The sequence below is a fragment of the Papio anubis genome, chromosome 2 (genome assembly GCF_008728515.1).
Source record: "Papio anubis isolate 15944 chromosome 2, Panubis1.0, whole genome shotgun sequence".
Classification (NCBI taxonomy): domain Eukaryota; kingdom Metazoa; phylum Chordata; class Mammalia; order Primates; family Cercopithecidae; genus Papio; species Papio anubis.
The window spans coordinates 39,781,048-39,796,983 of NC_044977.1; the positions used below are offsets into that span (position 1 = coordinate 39,781,048).

At 38.0% G+C, this 15,936-nt stretch overlaps 1 protein-coding gene across 12 annotated transcripts in view; it reads right to left on the minus strand.

Annotated features, from left to right (window-relative positions):
• GSK3B (glycogen synthase kinase 3 beta) overlaps window positions 1-15,936 on the minus strand; it is a 262,572-nt gene that overhangs the window by 119,213 nt on the left and 127,423 nt on the right. For all 12 annotated transcript variants that reach the window (XR_004181673.1, XR_004181670.1, XR_004181669.1 and 9 more), the window contains one exon: window positions 7,576-7,659. Coding sequence is in view for 8 of the 12 variants with exons in the window: in XM_031662257.1 (XP_031518117.1) it covers window positions 7,576-7,659 (84 nt within the window). In the remaining 4 variants the exon portion in view is untranslated. The remainder of the gene's footprint in view (window positions 1-7,575; window positions 7,660-15,936) is intronic.

A 15,936-nucleotide genomic window follows, 5' to 3' on the forward strand; every position in this document is an offset into this window, starting at 1 on the left:
GAACTCATGGTTAGAGGTAATGAAAGAAAAACTCATACACGATACTATACACATTTTACTTACATGGCCATTATTTTCATAGTAACATAAATGTGTGTGTGTATACACAGGGTATATATAACACAAGTATATATATATAAAAATATATATAAAACACAAGTGTGTATATATATACACACACACATACATACACTATCCTCATTTCAGCAATAAGGAGAAAGGTTAAGCAACTTGCTTGAGGACACATAGCCAGTACACAGCAGAGTCACTATTCACACCCAAATTGACTCTTTATACTATACTGCTTCAAAATTAACAAGGAACTGTTCTTGGCCTTTTATTTCTTTCTTTCATCCCTTAATATAACCATATGCACACATACCTGCTCTCAAAAAAGTTAAAACTGAATCAGAAATGAGTACATATACATACATACAAGTTTTAGAAACCTCTGATAAAAGTTCTTTACTAAAAGTAAAACATATACTAAAATTAAGAGTGGTGGTATCAGGGAAGGTTAATGGAATCCAGAGCTAGGCTGCCTGGGCTCAAATCTCATCAAAACATTTCTAATAAATATTTATAAATATTTACATAGCTTGCTGTATCTCCTTGGCTCTTGGGTGAATGGCTTGATAATTCTACTTTATCTTTTGGGGGTCAGAGATTTCTTTGAAAATCAAATAAAACACACAAACTAGCTCCCTCCAAAAAACGCACAATCTTTATTTTAAGAGAATCACATACTTCCTGCAAACTAGAAATTTAAAATACTGGTTTAAATCACTCTATGGGCGGGTCACTTAACTTCTCTCCATCTCCTCTTCATAGAACTGTTGTGAGGATTAAATGAGTAAATATAAGTAAAGTGTTCAGATTAATGCCCGGCATATAGCATCACATACTTTTAAGCTATTATTATAATTACCATTATTACTAGTACTGCAACTATCATTATTATTATTATTTATTTTTTTGAGATGGAGTTTTGCTCTTGTTGCCCAAGCTGGACTACAATGGCGCAATCTCGGCTCACTGCAACCTCCGCCTCCCAGGTTCAAGCGATTCTCCTGCGTCAGCCTCCCGAGTATCTGGGATTACAGGCGCTTGCCACCACGCCTGGCTACTTTTTTTAAATTTTTTTATTATTTTTAGTAGAAATGGGGTTTCACCACGTTAGCCAGGCTGGTCTCAAATTCCCGACCCCAGGTGATTCACCCGCGTCGGCCTCCCAAAAGTGCTGGGATTACAGGCATGTGCCACCGCGCCCGGCCTATTACTACTATTAATATTATAATCTCCCCTTGTTTGATAATTTACTAAGATATTTTTAAATGTTCTATTTCTAGCACACTGCTTCTGGAGGAATGTACGTTCTGTGCTAAACACTACAGCATACTATACAGACTCTGGAGTCAGACTACTTGGAGCTGACTCCCAACACTGCCATTTAGTAGTTGTATGGTAACTTTCTTAACTGCTGTTGTGTCAGTTTCTTCTACAAAATAGTGCTTCTATAAAATAGTTGTTCTGTAAACCCATTCTTTAATGGGTTGCTATGAGGTTTAAGTCAGTTATAAAATATGTAAACGGCTCGGGACAATGTCTGACATATAGAAAGTGCAATATATATTTGCTATTAATAAACACAATAATAGGTAAAATAGTAAATTAATGTTTATTAAGTGTTAATTATATGCCAGGTACTATAATAAGCACTTGATAACATTATTACATTTGTTCCTTACAAAACCCCTACTGTGCAGATGACGGGGAGGAGGCTTATAAAAGTAAGTATCTTGCCCAGAGTCATACTACTATCAAGTGGCAAAAATGGAATGCAAACCCAAATATTTCTAGCTACAAAGCCAGTCCTCTTTACTTTTCAGAATGAATCCTTGGCATATATGTCACCCCTATCCTTTCCTCTCCAGAGCTAGTGGTAGACGGGCAAAATTAAGCACAGCATTCTGCTCCCTGATACCAGAGGCAGTGGTACAATCCTCCCCTTCTGGCACAGGTCCCTATTACTATCAATAGAACAAAGGTGGCATGAGAAATAAAATCAACTGTCATCTTTGTTATTTGAACAGTCTCTCACAAAGTAGAAGGCAGAGGTTTTTCTCTTTATTGGTAATCTATGAATCACAAGGAAAAAAACTTTTACATGAAAAGTTACTTAGAGAAGTTTTTCTTACCGAAAACTAGTAATTGATTGAAATAAAACTTAAGGATCTTGTATAGACATAATACAGTTTTTATTTTTATTTTTTATTTTTTGAGACAGAGTTTCACTCTTGTTGCCCAGGCTGGAGTACAATGGGGCAATCTCGGCTCACTGCAACCTCCGCCTCCCGGGTTCAAGCGATTCTCCTGCCTCAGCCTCTCGGGGAGCTGGGATTACAGGCACCCGCCACCACACCCAGCTAATTTTTTGTATTTTTAGTAGAGATGGGATTTCACTGTTGGCCAAGCTGGTCTCAAACTCCCGACCGCAGGCGATTCACCCACCACGGCCTCCCAAAATGCTGGGATTAACGGCGTGAGCCACCAGACCCAGCTCATAACATGGCTTTTATCATATGACCTTCAGAGTCCTAGAGTTCTATGGGGTAAGCTATAACTCAGAAAAGGCAAAATCAGCTGATTCCACACCTGAGCTTCAACTAGGGCAACTCTGCTTTTTATATGTTCTATCAGAGGTCTTCGTAAGATTTCACTGGGGATGTAGAAAGTTTCTTCTGCCAAATATCAAAAAAAGAGAAAGACTATTCTATAAGATACTTGAAATTCACAAAATTATAAGCCCAGAGTTTCAAAACACTCAAATATCCCATTTTTCTCTAATGGGAAGGTAAAGAGAGGAGGTACTACTTACTCTAAACTAAATCAGAGTTAGTTACTACTGGGTAACATAGAGTATATGAATTGACTACATGATGCTCTAGTTACTACAGCAAACATTAATAATTCCAACCAGAAAACTAAGGCTAATTAGTTCACATCTCTAATCTCTGTCCTGACTTAATTCCTCTTTCTTCTAGTTACATTGGCTACCCCTATCCCCTGTTACAGGCTAAAAGCTGATTATCCACAATTCCTAAAGAAAGTCTTTAAAATGCAAAAGGCAGAATACAATAAAAAGAAGGTTATCAAAATAGACATATATTCAAGTCAAACTGTGGTCAGTGAAATGTAAAACATGCCTGTTATTACAGAAATCCTACTTTAATTCTCCCAGAGCTGCAAAAGTACTTACAGACAAAAATTATTAAAAGGCCACAGGGTAGCTTAGCTACAATTCTAAAATTGAAAATAACAACGTGGGAATAGATAAAATATTATATAGCACAACAATGAAATATTAGATAACCAAAATACCTATACATATTATGAGGCAAGAAAAAAAAATCTGTATGAGATCATAAATTATTATGCATACACCTATATAAACATGTGCATATGGAAAAAGATACACAGAATTGAAGTCAAAGGTCAGGATAGTGGTAGTGAATAATTTAGTCGTTTTCCTCAACATTTTCCAAAAAGGGAGTAATAGAGGCCCAGAGAGAAGAGACACTAAGAGAGACAACGAAGGAGATTTAAGACAGATGAGAACCCATATAAAGATTTAGAAACAATCAGAAAGAGAGTGGGATGGGTAAAATCCCATTGAAAGACGAGTATAGAAACCCAGAGAAAGAGGTTGATGGAGACCCATAAAGAGGAAATAAGAGAGGGAGAGAGACAGAGAGACAGAGAGAAAAAGGCTGTGGGGGAGAAGAGAGAGACAAGAAAGAAAGAGACAGAGAAAAGAGACAGTTATATGGAGGGAAAAGAAATCCAAAAAGAGGGGATGACATAGACCAAGAGAGGTGGACAAAAACCTAGAGACAGAAAGATAGAGACCTGGAGCCTACAGTGAAAGGTTGAAAAATCCAGAAAGGGAAAGAGAGACTAAAGACAAAGGAGAAAAGGGGGCTAGAGAAAGAGACTGATAGAAAATAGCCAGGGAAAGAAAGTCAGAGATGATTATAGAGAATGAGAGAATTTTTTTAAATTCCCAAATACATTTGAAGTCATCTATTCTAGAACCTAACCAAGCCTTTCATCTCTCTAATCCTGAAACAAGGAGTTATTTTTTCTCATCTTCACAATGTCCTCAACTAATCTCCCTAATTGCCTCCTCAAACATACTGCAGGCTCATGTTCTTATCACCGATCTCCCTCTCAAAACACTCCCTCAAAAATCTCAAAAGAAAGTTTCTAATAACCTCAATCTCTTCTTGGAGGGTTCTTTTTGTCTTGCCCTAGAGAAAACCTGGATCTCACCTAAACCTCAAAAGACACCTCAAAAAGAAAACTGAAACCTCAAGTAATGACCTCAATCTCTTCCTGGAGGGTTCTTTTTACCGTTTTGCCCTAGAGAAAACCTGAATCTCACCTAAAGGCACCGGTTTCCTTGCAGTTCTTTCAAATGAACACTGCTGTCACCCCTTGACAAATTCTAGAAACAGAAGGCAATAAATATTGCCAAACTGCTGGCTTTTCACTGTCCTGGCCTCAAACAGCACTCCATATCTCCTCCCTCCCCAAGCTCCACATGGCTACACACCCTCTCTATCCTACTTTGTCAATGTCACCTCTCCACCTAGAGCCACCACCACCATCTATGAAGTCACACATGTATCTGTCTACTGGGCATCTCTACTTGCATGTGTCATAAACATCTCAAATGATTAATTTATTATTTCTTCCTCCAAAACTCTTCTCATACATAATACACATAAGCAATACATGATGCTTCTGCTAGAAAAATGCCTACCAAATATAGGACTGCCATATTCCAAGATAAATCATCTTCAAGGATTTGCAAGAATTTCACAGACATTTAGGTTACTTTCTAAACAGCAGTGAATACTCTCAGCAACCTATTCCAAGAAAGTTAGAACTGAACTGAAAATAACTAACCTGAGCACTCAACCCTAGAAAAGAATCCATCTTCTCCTATGGGAAGAAATAGTTTACTGCTTGGTCTCCTGAAGGATATCTTAGTCCTGCCAGAATAATTCAGAAGTGGAGATTATGAGTGGGGCAAAAAGAAATTACCTTTTGGTGGCTGGGAGACTATGGGAAGTTTTGAACCTATGTATTTCTGTACATCTTAGAAAAATTTCCTCTTTTTTTTGACAAAGAAGGACCATTATTTTCAGCAATATACCACAACTTTTCTTTTCTTCTTCCTTTTTGTTTTTAATGAAGCTATCCCAAAATTAGGAGGTGTCTTTTTTTTTTTTTAACTTTGGAAAATTTACAAAGCTCAAGAGAAAGTTCTGACATAAAGAAAATATTAGAAGGTCTATTTATTTTATAATAGAGGTTAATCTCTGTTAATGACTTCTAATTGCTCTTTATCTGTAAGAACCTTTAAGATAAGTAAGAAACTGAGAACAGCAGCAAAGAGGAAATTATCCTCTGGGGCATACAGATAAGAGACAGTCAGTTGTCACCCTCAGTGAAGGATTGAGTCAGGGTAAGAGCTGACTATGACAGGAGTTTTCCACCAAACCAAAACCAGACAAGTAAGCCATCAGGTGCCTTGCATTCAAACGCTTTGATAGTCTTTCTTTTCTGCTCTTCAACTTCTTAAGAGTTAAAGGAGTTAATATTTGTAAAGCATTAAAACAGTGCCTAGTATATAAGGAATGCTATATACATTGAAGTAAGTAATCAAAGAGAAAATGTTTAAGAACTCTGGGAGGAGGCCTTTTTTCAAATGAATCTATTGTAATCCAGCAGTTCATGGAACACATAATTCTTACCCAGGAGTATCATGATTCATCTAGTAACAACAACAACAAAATGAATATGCAAAATTCCATTATAAAGAACATACTTGTGAACATAACAGAGGCTCTATAATTTTACTTAGGAAGAGACAGAAAAATGCAAACACATGCCCAAACAGATCAGAATAAAGATAATAATAGGCCATTTGGTAGGTTAAAAAAAAAAAGTAGTATGAACCAAGTAACGGGGTTTAGAAATAAAAAAGCTCTAATACTTATGAGGGTTTACAATCCTTAGTAAACCAGAGGTATCATTTAAACTAAAAAAAACCAGCACTTTGGGAGGCCGAGGCGGGCGGATCACAAGGTCAGGAGATCGAGACCACAGTGAAACCCCGTCTCTACTAAAAATACAAAAAATTAGCCCGGCGCGGTGGTGGGCGCCTGTAGTCCCAGCTACTCAGGAGGCTGAGGCAGGAGAATGGCGTGAACCCGGGAGGCGGAGCTTGCAGTGAGCCGAGATCGCGCCACTGCACTCCAGCCTGGGCCACAGCGCGAGACTCCATCCGTCTCAAAAAAAAAAAAAAAAAAAACTAAAAAAAAGAGCAACTGAAAAGCAAGGGTCAATAAAGGGCCAATTTGTTAACTATAGTTGTTAAAACGTATTAGTTACAATACATGTGTATATACGCAACAATTATACATCTGTAGACATTTCTATCAAAATTCAGGCTTAATACATTGACATCTTCCTATATAATAGGCACTGTAATGAAAAAAAAGATTTTCTAAGGAAATAATCTAAATAAACTTTAATAGAAAATGTTGTCAGGCAATATTTGCCGTAAAAAAAAAAAGCTTAATAGAAAATGGCTAAAAACTGTTATACTAGAAAACAGTTACATAAAGTAACAAGAACACTGAGCTAGAAATCAAGTATTATGGATCTAAGAACATTAGATATTACATGCATGAAATCTGAAGTCCAAAATACCAAGTGAAGTTATCCAAAGTCATATTTATTTAGCCAAAAGAATCAAGTGATTTGTTACCTGCCCTGCCTATGCACTCCAAACCAGTGAAAAGAAAGAAAGGATAGCAGCAGGCAGAAAAATAAAGACACCAAGGAAAAGCAGAAATTTATTTTCTTTGCTCCAACTTCATTGATTATTGCATCTTCTGAAGAGAAAGACGGGTTGGGGAGTTATTAGCAGCACAAAGTCTTCCTTACCCTTTGCTTTCACAGAATTCATTGTGATCAGACATAGGGATCACTTAAAGTAAGCTCTGCAATATATCTTTTCCAAGTTTTTCACTGGCCAAGCAAGGATGGCTCAACTTGCTTCCAAATGTTTAACCCTCATTCTGTTCCTACCAAAGTCCTCTTGCTACCTTTTCACCTCTTACCAACTTCACTTAACAAAATAACTTAATTTTCCTCCCTGCAATAAATAGGTAAACTATCAGAGGGCTGCGTAAGCACATAAGGAACATAGATGTCTTTAAAACAATTAAAAAAGTATATAGATTTTCTTGAGAAGTGAAGATAGATGCTTTCATGAAGAAGAAAATTCTTACAAGTGCATTCCCTTTATCTCACTAATGCTTTCCTGATATAACTAATGATATTCAATGACCATATCTTGGACTGAGTATTGCTGGGGCTAGTGTTTTGGAATTTTTCCATTCCATTAGCAAAACTGTCTTATGGGGGGAAGGGAGATTAATTTCTAGAAAAATAACAAATTTATCACAATGTTCAGTACACACTTTGTGTCAAACCTACCTTCTCACCACTGGAGTAGAAGAAATAACGCAATCGGACTATGTTACAGTGATCTAGCTTTCTCATGATCTGGAGCTCTCGGTTCTGAAAAGGAAACACATAAAAAAATATTTTTAAAAGATAACAGCTCTTCATCATAGTGAATAAGATGCTTCTGAAATAACATTAAGCAATAAAATTAGATACGCTACTAAAAGTGTGATCTGTAGACTGGTACTGATCTGCAAAATATTTGTTACTAGTCCATGAAATATCTGTTACTGCTCTCCAATAAGACAAATACAGAAATTGAGAGTTTTTAGAGTTTTTATAACAATGAGAGAATAAATTGGTATCTATGAATATGATAATAAGAATTAGGACCCATATTTTACTTTTTTAAAATTTCATCTTTCTAGCAATGCATTTGTATATTTCACAAAAATAACAGTCTTCGATGAATTCAAAATTGTAAAAACTGTTACTTTACCACAAATAACCCGATCTTGTTTTCTAAGATGCAGCGAGAAAAAAGAAAACAACAAAAAAACCGAGCATCAACTCCATGAAAAGAGCTCAGTTGCTAAGTTTTAGAAAAAGTGAAATGTAGAGCGAAACTCCATCTCAAAAAGAAAAGAAAAGAAAAGAAATCATACAGTCCTGATAGATTTGTGACCACACAAAACTATTTTCCCTTTGGGAAGTTTCAAAATTATGTTCGTTCTTCAAAAAAAGAAATCACTAAATAATATGATTTCTTCATACCACAGACTTTGCAGCAGTAAATCTGACTAGACTGTACATTAACAAAGAGGTTATTATAGTCCAACAATATACTTGACTGTCAGAAATCCAGTTAATGAAGGACAAATTACATAACAACCAGAAACAATACCAAAATGCCAGCTTTCTAGCCAAAAAAATAAAGCTTTAAAGTAATGATTTAGAAGAGCTAGAAAATATAAAGTATATACCTAAGAATCTGGAAAGGAAATGGTGTTACGGTTAGAAAAGAGGCCAAGAAGGATGCGGATGAGGATGCGTTGGGACCAAAGAAGCAGGTAAAGACAGCTATCCTAGAATAGGAAGAGTAGGATGGCTTCTAGTTCTTAGAAGATGAGAGCAGAAGTGAATGTTCCTTTAAACCGACCTTTCAAAGTTGGGCTTATGTGTACAATGGTATTTAAAATGCTTTTATAAGGTATCAATCTTTCATTCCATTACTTGTTAGTAAAATTATGGAAACAGAAAGTCAGAAAGCAAACAGAAAGTGAGTCAGAAAGTATAGTACAATTACTTTAACAAATAACTGACAACAGGCTCTTAAGTGTTAACTGGTTCAGAGAGAGGAACACAGAAAACTACAGACTTCAAAATTGTGTCCATTTCCATTCCAAATTGAAGCTATTTCTGGAAGTATTTCTATACTTTGTTTGTTTGTCTGAGACAGTGTTTCACTCTTGTTGCCCAGGCTGGAGTACAATGGCATGACCTCGGCTCACTGCAACCTTCACCTCCTGGGTTTTCTCCTGCCTCAGCCTCCTGAGTAGCTGGCATCACAGAGGCCTGCCACCATGCCCAGCTAATTATTTTAATATTTTTAGTAGAGACGGGGTTTCACCATATTGACTAGCTGGTCTCGAACTCCTGACCTCAGGCAATCCACCTGCCTCAGCCTCCCAAAGTGCTGGGATTACAGGCGTGAGCCACAGCGCCCAGCCTCTATACTTTGTGAATTCACATTTAGGTAGCTGGGTTTGAGGGAGAACTGCTAGTAAATCAATACTCATTCCTCTCATAACATACAGCTATTAAGATTGATTTTTTAACATAGCCAACTATGTTAAAATAAGTTATTTACCTTTCCAGACTCATTAACCAAGGTAACAGAGTATTAAATTCCCAGATAACAGAAGTTGTATAAGATTGTGCACAATATTTTTGATCAAAAAGAATGCGTAAGTAAAGCAAGAACAAGGATCTAAGTATTCATCTATATTTACTCTTCCTATTGTGGTGCTTTAAAAATGTCTTGTTTTAGATAAGGAAGTTAGAGAAAATCTCATGAAGCAGTTAAGATATGAACACAAGGCCAAATGATATGAAGGTAAGAACGATGTGAAGATCTGAGGAGAGAGCACTGTAGTTATAGGGAACTGCAAATGTAAAAACCTAGTGGTGGGCTTGGCATATTCAAGAAATAGCCAGAAAGATAATGTGGCTGCATCATTCTGAGTAAGGAGAGAGAAAGGTGGGAGTTAAGTTCAGAGAGGTAGGAGTTATGTTCAGAGAGGTAAGCAGGCACAAGATCATATAAACCTTCATCAAACACGGTAAGAAACTGAATTTCACTCTAAATGTAAAGGGAAGCTAATGGAGGTTATGACCAGGAAAGTGATACAATCAGATTTACCTTGCAGAATAGCATTCTATCATTTGAACCCAGGAGGTAGAGGTTGCGGTGAGCTGAGATCGCGCCACAGCACTGGGCGACAGAGCGAGACTCCGTTTCAAAAAAAAAAAAAAAGCATTCTAAAAATTTAAGACAATAAGTTTGAAGGAAAAAGTAGATCAAGAGTTCTGTTTTTTATCTATTAAGTTTGAAATCCTTATTAGATGTTCACGTGAGGTCAGGGTAGAAGCTAAGGCTGGAAAAATGCATTTGGGAGTCATCTAGATAAAGGAGATTTAAAGCAAGGGTACCTAACAATATCACCTAAGGAAGAAGTTCATACAGAAAAAAAATTCATGAAATGAAAAATAGAGGACAGAGTAGAGTAGTTAATAAAGCAGGAAGAAAAATAAGAAAGAATCTTATCTTAGAAGCCATGTTAAAAATTTTTTAGAAAAACTGAGTGGCCATTTATATCAAAAGCTACTGAAAGATGCATTAAGTGAAGCAAATATAAGGACCTAAATATTCATCTATGTTTACTCTTCTGTTCCTATTGTGTTACTTTAGAAATATCTCTATTTTACATAAGGAAGCCAGAGAAAACCTTATGAAGCAGTTTAAGATATGAACATCAACCTAAAAGATATAAAGGTAAGAACCATGTGAAGATCTAGGGAAGATGGTCACAGGGAACTGCAAATGTAAAAACTCAGTGGTGCGCTTGGCATATTCAAGAAATAGCCAGAAGGATAATGGCTAGATAAAAACAGGAAAATGACAATTGCTATGACAAATGCAAGATGTTGGTGACTCTTACGAGAATGGTTTCAGTAGAACAATGGTGAAAAAAACTGACTAGATTGAATTAAAGTGGGTGTAGGGGACACAGGGTCCGAAGGGGTTAGGAAGTTTGAAGAGAGATGTCCAGGTATAGCAGAATGACGAGGGTAGCAAATCCACTCCCCCACAATACCTATAAAACTGAAGTACACTGAAGAAAACAATCACTTCAGGGCTCTGGAAACTAAGCAAAGGCAACAACAAATTGAGAAGAATTTTTTCTTAAAAAGCTGCTAGATATGACAATACAGTAGAGGAAAGTGGCCTTCTTTGCCAAGGGATGCTACTGTCCCCCTACAACCACCCAACTCAATCAGTGAGGCAGTTTTCCCAGGGCAGTGTTGCCAGTGAAAACCAGAGGGCTATGGTCATTTAGGATAGAGAGCAAAAACCCATGCCTAGTGGTACTGGCAATAAAAATAGCAAATTTGGAAGGATACAAAGGGGAAAGGCCCACAGCTCTGCTAAAATGAGAATGTAGTCCCAGCTGGAGAAAATGACAGACTAGAAGGATACCCAGAAATTTAATAAGGGGATACTGGAAATGAGAGAGGCACAGAGAGTCTAAATAAGCTCCCCACACGCACCTGTCTGACAGTCAGTGCACATATGAGGGGGAGGCTCAAGAGAGCTCCAGAGAAAGTAAAAGCCAAGGCTGATGTGAAAACTGTCAGAACTTTGAATACACTTCCCAACTCACACATAGGATCATCAAAAAATGCTGAAAGTGGCTGGGTGCGGTGGCTCACACCTGCAATCCCAGCACTTTGGGAGGCTGAGGTGGCAGACCAGCCTGACCAACATGGTGAAACCCAGTCTCTACTAAAGATACAAAATTAGCCGGGCTTGGTGACACATGCCTGTAATCCCAGATACTTGGGAGGCTGAGGCAGGAGAACTGCTTGAACCTGGGAGGTGGAGGTTTCAGTGAGCCGAGATTGCACCATTGCCTTCCAGCCTGGGCAACAAGAGAGAAACTCCATCTCAAAAAAAAAAGCTGAAAGTTTTAAAAAAATTCAAGTTGTTTAAGCACAATCTCTAAGCAATAACTGGCTGACCATGAAGCTATACAAAGAGTTGATCCTAGAAAATCAGGTTTAAAAATGGAAATTAGAATTAAAATTTTAACACAGAATTCTAGGGCTTCTATCTGTTGGGGAGAACAGTTCTACAGATTATGTACAGGTTAGTTATTTAAAAACAAAACAAAAACACAAAACAATCATTTGTCAGGAGGTTTAAAAAAAAAAATCAGACCAGGCGCAGTGGCTCACGTCTCTAATCCTAGCACTTTGGGAGGCTGAGGCAGGCTGGTCGCTTGAGCCTAGGAGTTCAAGACTAGCCTGGGCAACACGGAAACCTCATCTCTATAAAAAATACAAAAATTAGCTGGGCGTGGTGACGTGTACCACCAGTCCCAGCTACTCAGGAAGCCAAGTGAGAGGATGGTTTTAGTCCGAGAGGTGGAGGTTATAGTAAGCTGAGATCATGCCACTGCACTCCAGCCTGGGAAACAGGCCAGACCCTGTCTCAAAAAAATAATTCAGAACCTAGTGTTGCTATAATATATTATATAATATGCCCAATTGAAAAAAAACTGTGAGACATGCAAACTACAGAAGAAGTTGCCCTATAATCAGGGCATGACTGTAAATTTCCTAAGGCCTTCCCAGCCATGCGGAACTGTGAGCCAATTAAACATCTTTCCTTTATAAATTACCCAGTCTCCGGTAGTATCCTTACAGCAATGTGAGAATGGACTAATACAGATGCCACACAACAGAAAATGTTAAGTGCCATTAGAGTTATCGAAAAATGGGTGGGTGGGTGCGGCAGTTCATGCCTGTAATCCCAGCACTTTGGGAGTCTGAGGAAGGAGGATCACTTGGGCCCAGGAGTTCAAGACCAGCCTGACAACACAGGGAGATTGCATCTCTACAAAAAAATAAAAATAAATTAACTAGGCATGGTGATGCACACCTGTGTTCCTAGCTACTCGGGAGGCTGAGGTGGGAGGATCACTTTAACCAGGGAGGTCAAGGCTATAGTAAGCTATGACTGTGACATTGCACTTCAGCCTGGGTAATGTGGTGAGACCCTGTCTCTCCCCCAACCCTAAAGAAAAAAAAAAGGATGGAGAATTCTAAAAACAGAAACAATACTTCCAACTAGGAAATTAAAAAGATTTTTCATGAAAAGAGTAAACAATTAAGTTGGAGCTTAACAGGTAGAATTCAATTCCTCTCTTAGACCATTTGCTTTTTGAATATACAAACTAAAACTCGAAAACTCTCCTTACCCAAAAGAAACGAGAAAAGGGAGCATCACCCAACACATCTCCTGGAATACAACACAACTAAAGCCTCTGGTTACTGTGGAGAATATGCCTTTGTGCTACAACTAAAGTTTACACAAAAATGATTGGTTGACTCCCTCTCCCCTTGAAACGCTTTCTCCAATCACCTTCCAGGACACTAAATTATCTTGTTTTTTCTCCTTTCTCATTGGCCAAATTTGTGGTCTTCTTTGCTAGTTCTTCATAATCTCCCTATTTTTAAAACACTGAAGTAGCCAGAACTTAATCTCTCACCTCTTTTAGCTGCTTCTATCACCTCTTCCAGTCTCAGGGCTTTAAAGGCTGAACAGACTCCCAATTGTATATCTCTAGACCAGACCACCTCTGTGAATTCCAAAATCTTTCAAGCAACTGCTTATGTGACAATTCTTCTGTGTCTAATATACATCAACTTGACATGTCATAAGTAAAATTCTTCATCTCCCTTAAACATGCTCTACCCATAGCTTTCCCCATGTCAGTTGTTGGCAATTTCACTCCTCTAGTTGCCCAGGTCAAAAACCATGAAGTCTCGATTCCTCTTTCTCTCTGACCTCTTTTTAAAAAAAAAAAAAAAAAAAAAAAAAAGACAGAGTCTCACTCTGTCACCCCAGCTGGAGTGCAGTGGCATGATCTCGGCTCACTGCCTGCAACCTCTGTCTCCCAGGTTCAAGTGATTCTCCTGCTTCAGCCTCCTGAGTAGCTGGGATTACAGGCGGGTACCACCATGCCAGCTGATCGTTTTGTATTTTTAGTAGAGATGGGGTTTCACTATGTTGGCCAGGCTGGTCTGGAACTTCTGACCTCAAATGATCCTCCAACCTCGGCCTCCCAAAGTGCTATTATTAGCAATAATAATTATTGCTCCTAAAGTGCTAGGATTACAGGCATGAGACACTGCGCCCGGCTTGACCTCACATTAATCTGTCAAGAAATCTTGTTGGCCCAACTTTCAAAATTTACCCAGGATCCCAGCAATTGCACTCTTGGACATATGTCTTATAGAAATAGAAATTTACGTTCACATTAAAACTGGCAGATGAATGTTAGAAGCAGCTTTATTTACAATAGCCCCCAGATGTCCCTCATTGGGTGAATAAACAAACTGTAGTATATCCATACCATGGAATACTACTCAGCAATAAAAAAGAAACAATTATTGATCCATGCAACAACATAGTTGCATCCCCAGAAACCTATGCTGAAACAAAAAAAGCCAACACAAAAGGTTACATACTGGATATGATTCCATTTTTATAACCTTCTTGAAAGAAAAAAAATTTGGAAATGGTACAGATTAGTGGTTACTGCCAGGGGTTATACTGGTTGTTAGGGGTGGAGGAATGGCAGGGAGAGAAGTCAATGTGGTTATAAAAGGGCAGTAAGAGGATACCTGTGATGTTCTATATCTTGACTATCATGGTCTATACACAAACCTATACATGTAATTTTAAAAACATAAGAAAGAAATATATACACATACAGCTCTCCAAAGTAGTAAAAGAGAATCTGAGGAAATTTGAATAAAATCGATGGATTCTATCAATGCCAATATCCTACTTGTGATAATGTACTATAATTCTGCAAGATGTGATCACTGAGGGAAAGTGGGTAAAAAGTTTTACCCATGTGGGATTTCTCTACTTTGCTTTACAATTGCATAAATATCTGACTATCAGCCCCCCTCACATACTTCAGGTATTTCCTCAAATGCTACATACTTTCTCACACTATTTAAAATTGCAACGTCAACATTTACTCTCAGGATTCCTTAAACCCCTTCTTTTACCTCAATCTTCTCCAGAGTAACAATCATCTAATATATTATATCTATGTTGCATATTTATTCATTATTGTCCATCTCTCTCCACTACAATATAAGCTTTAAAATGACATAGTTTTGTTGTCTGTTTTGTTTATTGTTATACATCTAGAATACAAAAAGAGATACATCAATACGTATCAGTACATTTTATTGTAAGAAGTGTCACTACTAGCCAGAAAAATAAAGGAGGAGTTAGAGAAACAAATTAGTTCCCAAGTCATGAACCCCCACCCCTCAAAACAGATGTAAAGGACTACTTTCCATTCCTGAGAATAGAGCTGTGATACACCACTTTCTCTAACCCCTCTCCAGCTAATCTCTCCAAAGATTAAAAACTGATCAAGAGCCCTACCCTCACAGGGCCAGGCTTGAAAATACCATTCTTCAGCCAAGCTCTGGCTCACCAAAGATTGCGTATATATACAACAGCACTAATCTCTTCCTCATTGTTGGTGCATTAAAAGTGATGAAAAAAACAGGCTGGGCACAGTGGCTCACACCTGTAATCTTAGCACTTTGGGAGGCCGAGGCAGGCAGATCACTTGAGGACAGGAATTCAAGACCAGCCTGGCCAACATGGTGAAACCCCGTCTCTACTAAAAACACAAAAATTAGCCGGAGGTGGTGGCACACACCTATAGTTCTAGTTACTTGGGAGGCTGAGGCACAAGAATCGCTTGAACCCAGAAAGCGGAAGTTGCAGTGAGCCGAGATTGGGCCACTACACTCAGCCTGGGTGACAGAACAAGACTCTGTCTCACAAACAAAAAAAAAAAAGGAAAAAGCACTTGACAAAATTTACCACCCTTTCATTACAAAAACCATCAACGAATCAGATATAGAAGGAACTTATCTCAACAAAATAAAAGTTATACAATCAGTCACTGACTTGATGGTTCAACTTAAAAATTTTCAACTTTACAATGGTGTTTTCAGCTGTGTACATTAATGATGAGTACCCATATAGTATTCAATAAAATTACATGA